Consider the following 12,958-nt stretch of genomic DNA (forward strand, 5'->3'; position numbering starts at 1 on the left):
AAGACTTAAGTATTCTGATCAAAAGCATACCCTAAATGTCAAGTGGGAAAAACAAATATAAAAGTTACTTGTAAACACATTGTAGTGAAACTTTAGGACATCAAAGACAAAGGAAAAAATCTACAAAATTATCAGAAAGTAAAGAAAAATGCCAATAAAGAATAACAATTCTTAATGGCAACAAGAGATAATAGAAAATAATTAAATTATAACTTTAAAATACTAAAAAAAAGAATTGTCAAGCTAGCATTCCATACATAAAGTATCACTTAAGAGAGGAGGAAAAATAAAGACATTCTCACATACATAAAGATTAATAAGATTTATAACCTCATTGAATAGACTAAAGAACAAATTTCAGCAAGAAGAAAAGTGAACCCAGAGAGGAGTGAGATGCAAGGAATAAAAGCAAGCAGAACAAGAGGTAAAATACCTTAAGAAATATAATTAATAACTAAAAGAAAGTTTTAGGAACTGGATTTTCAGTAATAAAAAGTGATACATCATAATTTATGTGACACAAGTAATTTAAAGAATAAACACAGAACTATGGTTCTAGACAACTATTCCAAAAAAAGATGGGAGGTAGAATATCAGTGTATAATTAAAGCATTCTGAGGCATTTTTCTCCCATGAGAGAAGGAAATATATAATATCTTCAAGTTTTGTAAGAAAGAATATATAGTTGAAATGTATGACAAGAACATAAGGGCACTTGCGAAAGAACAGAAATAAGATCTATAGCTTTTAAACCAGTAGAAGCAAAGGAAAAATAGGGAGAAAATAAAAACTTCATCAATCTAACAGAAAGCAAGAAAGAAGTGGAGGAAAAGAAAAAAAAGCTACACCAAAGAAAGAATATAACAAAGTAAGATACCCATAGGTATTAAGTCCAAACACATTATTTATCAAATGCAAAGTAATTAAACTTTAGCAAATTCAAATAGACTATCAGATTAGATTTTAAAAATCCAGCTCTCGGCTGCTCACAAGCGACATTAACAAAACAAAATGACCAGGAAATCTGAAACAAATGGATATTGAAAAAAAGACATCTAGTCAAACACTAAACAAAAGCTGGCTGTTGTCAAGATAGTAGTATCAGGCAAATAAAAATTCAAGGCGAGGTGATGCTGCTATAGGAAAATATTAACTTTGAATCAGAAGGACATCTGATCTGGTGATCACATGTTGGATGACCCCTGCTCCAGATCCTGAGCTCCTATCACGAGGAATTCGAACCAGTGCTCAAGCCCCCAAATTGCAGAAAGACTTGGCTGGGGTCTGGGCTGTTCACCACTGCATTGGCACTGTGTGTACACACGCTGCAGCGCCCAGTGCCTGGCATGGACCAGGAGTTCAGTAACACTGAAAACAAATGGACACTGAACTGTAAAGGCAGCAGAGGAACCCCACCTCTTTTTCTGTACCCTCAGAGGTAAAACGTGGTGCATGAGTCACCTCCTCCAGCTCTGAATGGAGTTAACCCCCCTCCATCCTCTCTCCTCTCCCACCCCAATGTGTTCCCAATACTGTCTATTTTGTTGGTGCAGCTATGCAGAAGAAAATTCCACGAAAAAAATATCTGAGGTTGAGGATCTTGGAGCAGAACACAGGAGCTGTGCCTCCGGAGCCCACTCCTGGGGTGAATGAAAGGGGAGCGGAGGTGGGGGAGGGAGGGTTGGAACAATACAGGCATTTTCAGACAGATCTCCTATATTCTAACATGTTCCCTTTGACTTTGCATCATTCTTCGTGGTTTTGAGTAAAAGAATCTCTAATAATAACTTCATTCTCTGGGGAGGGGTGGGGGGGAGTCAGAGTTGTGTGGAATTTTCAGAAAGAATTTTATATCAAATTCTAAAACTGAGAAAATAATATAAACACATTCAACTAAGCCTATAAGCTCCCCTGTACTGACAGGCAGCTTTGAATGAGTTTTGATGGGAGGTGGCTTTTCGGAAATTACTAAATGAAGATCAGTCATTGCAACTTCCTATTTCTCAGGCAAGACCTTTTTGCTACAATGTTTTTCACTCTAAAATAGTGGGGGAATAAAAATGCAGGATCCCTGGTCAGTCCTGGTCCACCACCTTCCTGAGAATCATCTCGAGAGGTTAAGATTCTCTCCGGCAGTAACTGAAGAAGAGTTACAGTCGGCAATGGCGGAGTGCTCATAATCAATCTTTATTTGTCCTTTTCTTCAAGGAACACCTTAATACTTAGCAAGGGAGACTTTTTAGCGAGGCTGAGGAAATTTCTCCACGTATGTGACAATGACAGAGACAAAGAAACAGATTCATCAAAAGCAGAGTTAATAGCTAAATAACAGACATAAAAAAATTGGTATCTACACATGGGATTCCATTGCTTGTCACAATTTAGTTCTGATATTTAATTATCTGTCATCCAGAACAGGGGAGCAGTTGCTTCAGCTTGTGGCCTTTATTCATTTCCCCCGACGGGGTTGGAGGTCGACTGCATACACAAGAGTGGTTTTCAAATGCAGGTTTGTTAGGGGGAAAACAGAGGTAAGAACAGAGGAAGCTGAGAAATAACTATTCCATTTGTTTGCATATTTATGACTTTTTCTATTGACAGGGTTGGAAGGAAGAAACTTGGATTTTTCTGTTCCTTTGTATTGTAAGACAGAGATCTAAAAGTTCATAAAACATATGTGTTTCATTATGGAATGCTTACCATGTGAACCCTATCAAGCCACCACGCAGAGTAGGAAGTGGAACACTGAAAAAGTCTCCTCAAATCTCTCCCCCCGAGAACACCATCCTGATTTTTGTGACAATTCTTTCCTTGCGTTTCTTTATAGTTCTGCCAATTTCTTAAACCCCAAAGAGTTTAATTTTGCTTGATTTTGAACTTTACAAATAATCTTACAGTGAATACAGTTGTGTCTTGTTCTCACTCAATCTAAAGTTTATTAGATTTATCCATGTAGTTATACATAGATGTAGGTCATGTATTTTCATTGTTATATATGTATTCCGCCATATGACGATACCAAAACTGTATTCACCTATTCAACTGGGATGGGCATTTAACAGTTTTCAGTTTGGGGTTATTTAGACTAAGGCTGAACATTCTTAAATGTGTCCTGGTGCACACATATAGGAACTTCTTTTGGACAGATGTTCAAGAATGTTCAGCCTAGGAGCAGAATTGGTAAGTCATGGACTATTTGCTTCTGTGTGTGTGTGTGTGTGTGTGTGTGTGTGTGCGCACTCATGCATGTGTGTTAGGAACACATGAGATCTACCGTTTTAAATTTTTATGTGCGTAATACAATATTGTTAACTACGGGCACAATGTTGTACAGCCGATCTTCATCTTGTATAAATGAAACTTCATACCCATTAAACAGGAACTCCTCATTTCTCCCTCCCCCCCAGCCCCTGGCAACCACCAGTCTAGTCTCTGTTTCTATGAGTTAGACTATTTTGCAACGTTATTAACAACAGCCAAATAGGGAAACAAAATGTCCATCAATGGATGAATGCATAAAGAAAATGCAATATACACCTATGATAGAATATTATTCAACTTTTTTTCAGTTTTTCTATAATCTATTTTATTATCATCCGAAGATTACATATGCAGTTAAGAAAATGAACCAAATCATGCAGTCGGCCGTTCTCTCGGTTCTGACTCCCCACAGCTGTGATATTAGGAGAACCAAAATGTGGAGGTCAATACTTTAATGTCAGCAATCTGCACCCTCCCTCCCCATCTGTACACACCTATTTCATTCATCATCTTGACAGTTTGCACAAGAAAACTGTCCTAAGAATATTATTCAACTTTAAAAAATAAGGAAATCCTGTCACATGTGACAATGTGGATAAAACTGGAGGACATTATGCTTAGTGAAATGAGCCAGTCACAGAAGGGCAAACACTACATGATTCCACTTACATGAGGAGAGATTGCTTCTTTAACTTTGCTCATTACTGTCAAACTATGTCCCAAAGTGCTTATACCAATTATTATCTCACCAGCTGTGTATGAGAGTTCCAACGTATGAATGCCTGGGAAATTGGTAAATAGCTTTTTCTTGTTCAAACTGAAAGGTATATAGCAGACCATGAAGTGGAGAAATACAGAGAATGCTTGTGCTCTGGTGTGTTGGAAACCTATGGACTTTAAAACCACACATGATTAAATCCCCCACTTACTGTGTGACCTTACCTTATTTGCTTAACCTTTCAATTTTCCTTTATGTAAGATGGGAGTAATGTCCATCTCAGGGCTGTTTGAAGGACTAGAGAAATATATTTACGGTGCCTAACATGGTACCAACATAAATTAGGGATGAAATGATTGATAGCTATCAGTATCATTCTCTGTCTCACTTATTTCCAAAACCAGAGGTGAAGAATCAGAAGTTTCTCTGAGGGAGTTACAAGGGCAGAGAGGTACACTTTGCAGATTGTTTGCTGGTATTATATAACATGCTTGTTTTGTGGTACTTGAGCAGAGAAATGTATCTTGAATAAATAAGAACAGAAAAACATAAAACCTCTTTTAGGACCTTTTGAACTCCCAAGTCAAATATCAAATCAAGTGCAGCAAAAGGCACCTCTTATGAAACATTTAAAAGGAAAGACCAGAAAGTAACTAAAAACAACTGTGTTCAAGCCAAGCTAAAATGGAAAAAGTAAATATTCCACCAGATTTTAATGTCACCATTTTCATTCACTCACCGGATCTGCTCATTCAGAAGCAGGTGTGCTGCTATGGAGACCATTCTACATATTCCCTTAGAGTCATTCATTCACCTGAGGTCTATTGCAAGAGTTGACAACTGACTCTATGATTTAAAAGTCATTTTAAAAGTCACTAACCTCCTTTCATTCTGAGTTATTGTGCCGTTTTCCAGCTTTTTAACTGTGGTCGCCAGCACTTTATTTGCGTCATTGGCGAAGTCTAAGTCTCGGACCTCAGACAGCGGGACAGACACAATGGCAAAAGCTTCTTTATCTTCTTTTGTTTGGCAAGTTCCGATCTGCAATGCATTTTTCCACTAAGATTAGTTGTTTTACTAAATAACTATGCAATATTCTTCAACTACTAACACATCTTAGTACTGTTTAAGAGATATAAAACAGGAGTAGAGAATCCAAACACAGTAATTCCTACATGCATCGTCCACTATGAAAGGCTGTAGGGACACAGATTTTCCGTGCCCATTTCCTGCCTTGTTCTCAAAGCCCGACTAGAAATGTATCCCTTTCACACATGCTCTTTGCTTCAGTTTTCAACAGAGGAGAGGAAATGCCCTCCTAGAATCTTCTTCCCTTTCTATTTGCTGCTCCCACTCTTTTGGTATCTCTGCTGCATCTTCCTGAATCACAGCCCGGCTGCAGTCAAGCCTCTAAGTTCAGCTACCTAAAGCAACTGGTAGGCACGAGTGCTTGATGAAATTAATTGCAATAATCTCTAATACTGGTGAAGCTCAACTGTAAGGACATGTCAGTCACCCCCTAATCCTATTCACACAACATTTGGCTGAAAAGTAAACCATTCTCAGCAACATTTACCTTCAACATAACAGGCCTCTCTTCATCTGTGTCTATGGGGATGCTAGTACTGGTTACCCACGTGTTTGTACATAAATGTCTTAACCGAACATATGAATTCCTAAAAGCAAAAGCGTATTAAAAACACAGATTATAAAAAATTAGCACACTTACATATCAACGTATTTACCAGTTTCATACATGATATGAATATAAATATATTTTTAGACTAGTAACTGACTCAAGCGTAGATCAGTCTGGTTTAAGGGGAATGCCTGAACTACAGGCTATTTCAAAGCATGCAGCATTATTACATCAACCAGTGGTTCTTAAAATCTGGTCCCTGGACCAGCAACCTCAGCATCACCTGAGAACTAGTTAGAAATGCAAATTCCGAGGCTTCACCCCAGTCCACTGAATCAGAAACTCTGAGGGTGAGATCCAACAGGATTTTACCAGCCTTTCCAGGCAATTGTGATGCATACTAAGGTAAGAAGCACTGACTGTGGAACCAACTGAGTTAAAACTGCCGTCTGATTGTAGTCCCTTTTGTGGTTTAATCATCTGCACGTAAACGTACACAGCGCGGTCGATCCTCGTTAGTCGCAGATTCCATACCTGTGAATTTGCCTACTCACAAAAATTTATCCGTGACCCCAAAATCAATACTTGGGCCACTTTGGAAGTCATTCTCAGACATGCACGGAGTGGCAAAAAATTTGATTCCCTGCCACTCACATTCCCAGTGAGGCTGAACAAGGCGATGCTCTTCCTTCTTGTTTCTGCTCTCATACTGTCAACAAGTGTCTTTTTGTGGTCTGTTTGGTGCCATGTTTTTCACCGTCTATTGTCAGTGAATTCATTGTTTAAAACAGTCCTAAGCATAGTGCGGAAGTGCTGTCTTGTGTTCCTATAGAGCAAGGATGTGATGCGCATTACAGAGAAAATAACTCAGAGATGCTTCATTCAGGCATGAGTTATAGTGGTGACGGCCATGAATTCAACACTAATGAAACAATATATATTAAATAAGGTGTCTTTAAACAAAAACACATATAAGACAAGGTTGAGTATTGACTGATTGACAAAAATATTGTGCCCAGAGGCTTGCAGGAACCTAACTCTGCATTTCCCTTAGAAGCAATGGGTCAGTATTTGCTAATTCATGTTCCAGAAATAATAAGAATCAACTATATGTGAACTGAGAGAGAGTGCATAAGAAAGGACAGCTAGAGCTTCCTCCAGCTCAAATATTATCATTTTTAGTGAATCTATTATCGTTATTTCTTTAACAAAATGGATAAATTATCTACTAAAAGAAAACCACTGAGGTAAGTTCTCTGCCTTCAAGTTGCTGAAAGTTCAGTAGGAAAGATAAGATAAATAAATCATATAACATGAGGCAGAAAGCATTAAGGCCAATAAGAGAAAATCAAATAAAACGCCAAGGACTTCAGGGAAAGAGATTCATTCTCAAACATCATGATTCTTCTCATTCATAAAAGTAGATAAAATAGAGATTGAGTTAATGCACCGAATAAAAGGTCTTACAAGCAATTTTTGTTAGCAGTAACTAGAGAATGGGTAACTGACCATTCTGGTGAATGCAGTGGTAGTCCCACACCTGGTCCCTCTCGTGGTATTTCTAAAAGAGCCCCCCGCAAAGATCCACCTTGTCGACTATCAGGTAAAACAAAAGAACATATTCTAGAGGAAATAATACCCACAGGACTAAAAAAAAATGCCGCCAGAAAGTATAGAGTCTGCTCTTCCAGGGGAAACCGCTGCGAAACACGGTATGTTTGTAATATATGTTCTGTTGCCCTGCACAGAGGTGCCTGCTATACCGCCTATCACACTTGGAACGAAATATTAGAATGCTTTAGCAAGACATGAACAAAGTTTCAAATAAATTAAGTGCAAAAAAAGAAATAGAGATTGTTTCAAAAATCTAAAACAGCAAAGGTCCAATCCTTGTCCAAATAATCAGCAAAGGTCCAATCCTGAAATATCTCTGTATTACCACTTCTGCATGGAATTATACAGGAGATGTCATTTGGACTCAGTTATCTTCCCCATTGTATTGATATTTTAAGCATCTGGAAAGTGGGGCCATAGCTTATTCAGCTCTGTGTCGTTCCCCCTATTCTTACTCCTGGACCTTCTATAGCTGCTTATGGAGTCAACCTAGATGGCTGGGTTCCAAACTAAAGAGGCTACACTTGAGCATAATAACCTGCAATTTCCAAGAATTTTGGAAATGAATTAACTCTTTAGGACCCACACCACATAAATCCATTGTTAAAATCTTGATATAATCTGAATGTCTAAACTATGAAGGCATAGTAGCATAGTGGTTAAGAGTACAGATTTTGAGTTCACACAGTCCAGGATCAAATTCCACTTCCTGAGCTTGACAAGGATCAATCAACCTAATCACACTAAGCCAGTGGTTCCCCAACTTGGCTACACATTAGAATCACCTGGAAAGCTTTTACAACCCTATTGCCCAAGTTGCACCGCACACCATTTAAATCAGAATGTCTGGGAGTAAGAGGAGGCATCAGTACTTTTTAAAGATCCCCGGATATTCCAGCGTGCACCAAAGACTGGGAACCACTGCTCCAAGCCCTTGATACTTTAAAGTCTAGTCCACAAACCAGGAGCATCAGCATTACCTGAGGGTCTGTTAGAGATGCAGACATCAGACCCCACCCTAGACCAAGCAGATCACAATCTGAGCTGTCATCCGATCCCCAGGTGGTTCAGTACACATTAAAGTGTGAGAAGCATTGATTATAGAGTGTAAAGTTTGAGAAGTATTTGACCCCGCATTGGAATCACCTGGGTACTGATTTTTAAAAGTAAAGCCTGCATCTTGCCCCCAAGACTCTGATTTCACTGGTCTTGGTGTGGCCAGAGCATGGAGAGGGCGCAATGCTGCCCAGGTGATTCCAGTTTAGAGCCAACTTGAAAAGCACTGCTCTAAGTCCGTAGCTCCTGATCTGTAAGAGTTGCTGCCAGCATTAAATAAGACATCTATAAAGAAGCTGACATAGTGCTTAGCACACAGCAAGCGTTCCAGAGTTATAATAGTAGTCATTATTAAGTGTTAATTAGTGTTAGCTTTAAAACAATTAATGACAAATGAATCTATGTTAATACAAAATTCTGTTCTATACTGAGAAGGGCTTCAGCAGTTCTGAAACAGTAATAGATGAACCCTTCCATAGAAAGTGAGGCTCAGGGGCTTGTCTTGGGTCTAGTCACATTAGAGTAAGATCTTTCTATCATTTCCCTAAGCAAACTTTCTTGGTTAGAATTCAAGAAGGACTCTATTCTTGCTGAGTTAAAATCTAAAATGAATAGTCAGAGTAAGGATTTATTAAGATGCAATACTCAGAAGAGAAGGTCAAAGACCTGCATCAGCCCAAACCTTCAGAGGGGATTTCTTTACAGGCTTCTATTGGTACAACAGAGTGAGAGATGGCTCATATAAGGCCAAGATTCAGCTACATTTCTCCCATCCAAGTATAAACCAGGTCCGACTCTGCTTAGCTTCCAAGATCAGACAAGATTGGGCACATTCAGGGTGGTATGGCCGTGGTCTCAGCTACATTTCTCATGAATGAGAACAGCCATGAAACAGCCCAGGAAGTCCAAGGAGCAGTGTTTCTTGGCAGTGTTAGTACAGCAACTTTTTACCTCCCCTGAAAGTAACCTACACAATAATGTCTGCATTTTGAGCAGGTACCTTCAGCCTACCCACTGCCATCTGCCCAAGGCCGAGACAATCATGCTGGATCAAGGACAATTTAGAACCATTCCACTAGACCTGAATATATGGGCAAAACTCCTCTATGCATCTAGAGATCACATCAGAGTGCTATTGTTGGAAACTAGACAGCTCTAGACAAAACAAAAAAATCTTAATTAAAATAATCAAATCCAAGTGAAAGAATGTAAAATACTCTCTTACATTAAGTTCTGACTCCCTCATTAACAATCTCCTTTCCCCTCCCTCACTGAGGGCTGACTGGTCTCTTAGCTGGTCCTTCAGCAACCTAGTAAATCTCAAGATTCTTCCACTTTGTGTTCCTGCTGCTTGAAACACTTCTCCCATATGGAGAGGATTTGACCCTTCAAATCATTCAGATCTTTTCTCAAATGTCCTAAATCAAGAGGTCTCATAATAGAACTTCCCATACTCTTAAATTTTTCTTCAAAGCGTTCTTATTACCTCACCTTATATTTTATGTTTATTTGTTTATCGCCTCCCACTCCCATTTGAATTTAAGTTCATAACCAGTTTGCTCATGGTTTTCTTCCCAATGCCAAGGGCAATGCCTGGAATGAAATTGATGTTCAATAAAGGTTTGTTGACGGAAGAACTTCCCTGGTGGTCCAGTGCTTAAGAATCCGCCTTCCAATGCAGGGGACGCGGGTTTGATCCCTGGTCGGGGAACTAAGATCCCACATGCGGTGAGGCAACTAAGCCCACGTGCCGCAACTACTGAGCCCGTGCTCTGCAGCCCCTGCCACAACTAGAGAGAAGCCCGTGTGCTGCAACAAGGAGCCCGTGTACCACAACAAAAGATCCCACATGCCACAACAAAGATGCAGAGTGCTGAACTAAGAACCAACGCAGCCAAATAAATAAAATAAATAAATTTTTTAAAAAAGATTTGTTGACCGAATGACTAAATAAATGAACAAGTGGATGATGAGTGAATGAAATTTGAAATTTGACATAATAAAAATAAATGCCATAACTATTAATGGAAATGCTTCTAGATAATTTTTTATTTTAGTAACCACAGGTCATATAAGTAATAAGAATAAATGATTCTTATGAATTTTTCAGAATTTCTTTTGTCCTGCACATTTGAATTATTTTTAAGAATAAAACAAACTATGTTAATCTACTCACAAAAGAGGAATGATTTTTTTAACTCTTGTTCTTCCCTTATGCTTGCTCTCTTGATATCACAAAAATTATACTAACATTATGATTTTAATTCCTTACCTGCCAGTAAAATTATTCAGAGAAATATTATTGTTTAACCATATTTTGTTTACCTTGGGACCAGGCAGTCTGCTCTCTGAAGAGTTGTGGCATCCAGTTCAAAAAGGGATGCAATGTCATTTCCATGTGGGACTGAGACCAAAGTGTACATGATCTTCTCCCCTGCCTGGCGTTTCTTCTTTGAAGTTGGAAGATCTCCATCTCTCTGTGGAGGAAGTACAAAGTTTTTTACTTTTATATGTTTCTTACTAAACTCTCCAATTAATTGGAAGATAAGTTTTAAATTTGCATTTATTTCTTCATTGGATTATAGTGATGTCCAGTTCACATCATCCAGAAAGAGCAGATCAGGCCTGAGAGCCTTTCAGGTAATTATTATTAACAGTGATAAGTCACACACTCCAGAGGGGTGATTTGACCTGGGCAAGTTATCAAGGCACTAACAGTCACAATAGTTCTGATCCCTTCCCTGGTATTAAACCTATTATCACAGTAGTAATTTTGACCACTCCACATTTAAAACAAACACAGAGAAGAATCAGTGTGTTGAATCATCTAGAGTTCATAAATTAAAGAGTAAGCATGGAAGTGTTTCAGAGTTCCTGCCTAACTCCCCAAAATCATTGGGATATTAACTTGGAGGGAAGGGGAATCAACAGCAACATTCCCATTCAGTTCATCGGCTCATTCCATTAGATCCCAGAACATATTATAATGGCATATAAAGTGAAATCAAATGGAATAGAAGCCTTCAGAATGATGTGAAACTCAGTCAGTATTTCTAGTACACTCCTACCATTTTAAGCAGAAAACAACACAAGACTGATGATTATGTATTTTCACTCGAACTTCCCCAAGTTCCAGTGTCCCATGGAAGAATCTGATGTATAAGAAAACCAAAACATGATACAGCAAATGTAATATAAGCTTGGTAATAAAGTACATAAATATAATTACTTACATATAATTATTAAATCAAATTAAATTTGAAAATGAGAGAGAAAAATTGTCATTGTACCATCACAGGAAGTTGAAAGAAAATAGGTGGGAAGGGATGCTCAAAGGCAAATGAAAGCCATCCATATCCAAAGACAAGCATTTCTTTAAAAGCTGCCATGACAATGAAAATACTACACCTGATCATTCCAAAACATTCACTTGAAGCTCCATCCCAAGGCTGTGAAAATCAGTTTCCTTGGATCAGTAAACCCTTGCAGTTTCATGCTGGTGTCTTCTGTAAATGGTGCACAAATTGGTAGCACCAGTTAACTGTGAATGGGCAGAGGAACTGCCAGTGTTCTTAAGAAGGAACAGGATTGCTATCTGCTAAATCTCACATAGGCTAGCAGTATCTGGTAGCTCTTGTCATCTTTGATTTATATGTTTTCTGCAGAGATCTAAGTTCAGACTTATATGAAGACAGGGGTCTGGAAAACTCTCCCCAGGTGGTTAACCCCCATAACAGTTGTTTCTTACCAGCAAATATGAACTATGTTCATTCATCAGAAAAAGGTATACTTAACTTACTATACACTAGAAGTGAGTATAGGGAAATAGGAAAGAAGGAAATGAAAAAGCAGTAAGCAAACTCCACTTCTGAATTTATACAAAAGTTCTCACAATACCAAAACAATTCCCTTGACTGTTCTCACTAATCTTACCACAAAAATTTAAGAGAGAGGAAGATGAGCATTATTTCCTTTAAACAAAGACATGAGTGCAGTTACCTACAGGAGATGAAGGATGAGGGAAGGAGAGAAGGGAAGAGGATGGAGAGGGGGGAGGACCACAGTAGAAAAAGGGGGAGGGAAGAAGAGGGAGAGAGGAAGGAGGGAGAGGAGGTGGAGAGGAGGGAATAAAAAGGGAAAAAGGAGGGGGGAAGAGGAAGGCAAGGGGAGCAGTGGGTGCTATAGTGAATGCTCAACCCCAAATTCAACTAGCCACGCCTCAGTCCAAATTAACCAAAGCCAGCAGCCTGGTCTGCAGCCCTTAAGCACTGAATGAGACACTTCTCGAAGGGCAGGCATGAACTCATGGTTAAGAACCTCCTTCCCTGGTGGCGCAGCAGTTAAGAATCTGCCTGCCAATGCAGGGGACAAGGGTTCAAGCCCTGGTCCAGGAAGATCCCACATGCCGCGGAGCAACTAATCCTGTGTGCCACAACTACTGAGCCTGTGCTCTAGAGCCCGTGAGCCGCAGTTACTGAGCCCGCGTGCCACAACTACCGAAGCCCACACGCCTAGAGCCCGTGCTCCACAACATGAGAAGCCACCGCAATGAGAAGCCCGCCCACCGCAACGAAGAGTAGTGCCCGGTCGCCACAACTGAAGAAAGCCCGCGCGCAGCAACGAAGACCCAATGCAGCCAAAAATAAATAAATAAAATAAATAAATTGATT

At 39.3% G+C, this 12,958-nt stretch overlaps 1 protein-coding gene across 3 annotated transcripts in view; it reads right to left on the reverse strand.

Annotated features, from left to right (window-relative positions):
* ITPR2 (inositol 1,4,5-trisphosphate receptor type 2) overlaps positions 1-12,958 on the reverse strand; it is a 524,960-nt gene that overhangs the window by 373,802 nt on the left and 138,200 nt on the right. For all 3 annotated transcript variants that reach the window (XM_036864824.1, XM_036864825.1, XM_036864826.1), the window contains exons 11-13: positions 10,614-10,765; positions 5,556-5,655; positions 4,860-5,020 (exon numbers count right to left, since the gene is read on the reverse strand). In XM_036864824.1, the coding sequence (XP_036720719.1) occupies positions 4,860-5,020; positions 5,556-5,655; positions 10,614-10,765 (413 nt within the window). The remainder of the gene's footprint in view (positions 1-4,859; positions 5,021-5,555; positions 5,656-10,613; positions 10,766-12,958) is intronic.

The sequence above is a fragment of the Balaenoptera musculus genome, chromosome 10 (genome assembly GCF_009873245.2).
Source record: "Balaenoptera musculus isolate JJ_BM4_2016_0621 chromosome 10, mBalMus1.pri.v3, whole genome shotgun sequence".
NCBI lineage: Eukaryota > Metazoa > Chordata > Mammalia > Artiodactyla > Balaenopteridae > Balaenoptera > Balaenoptera musculus.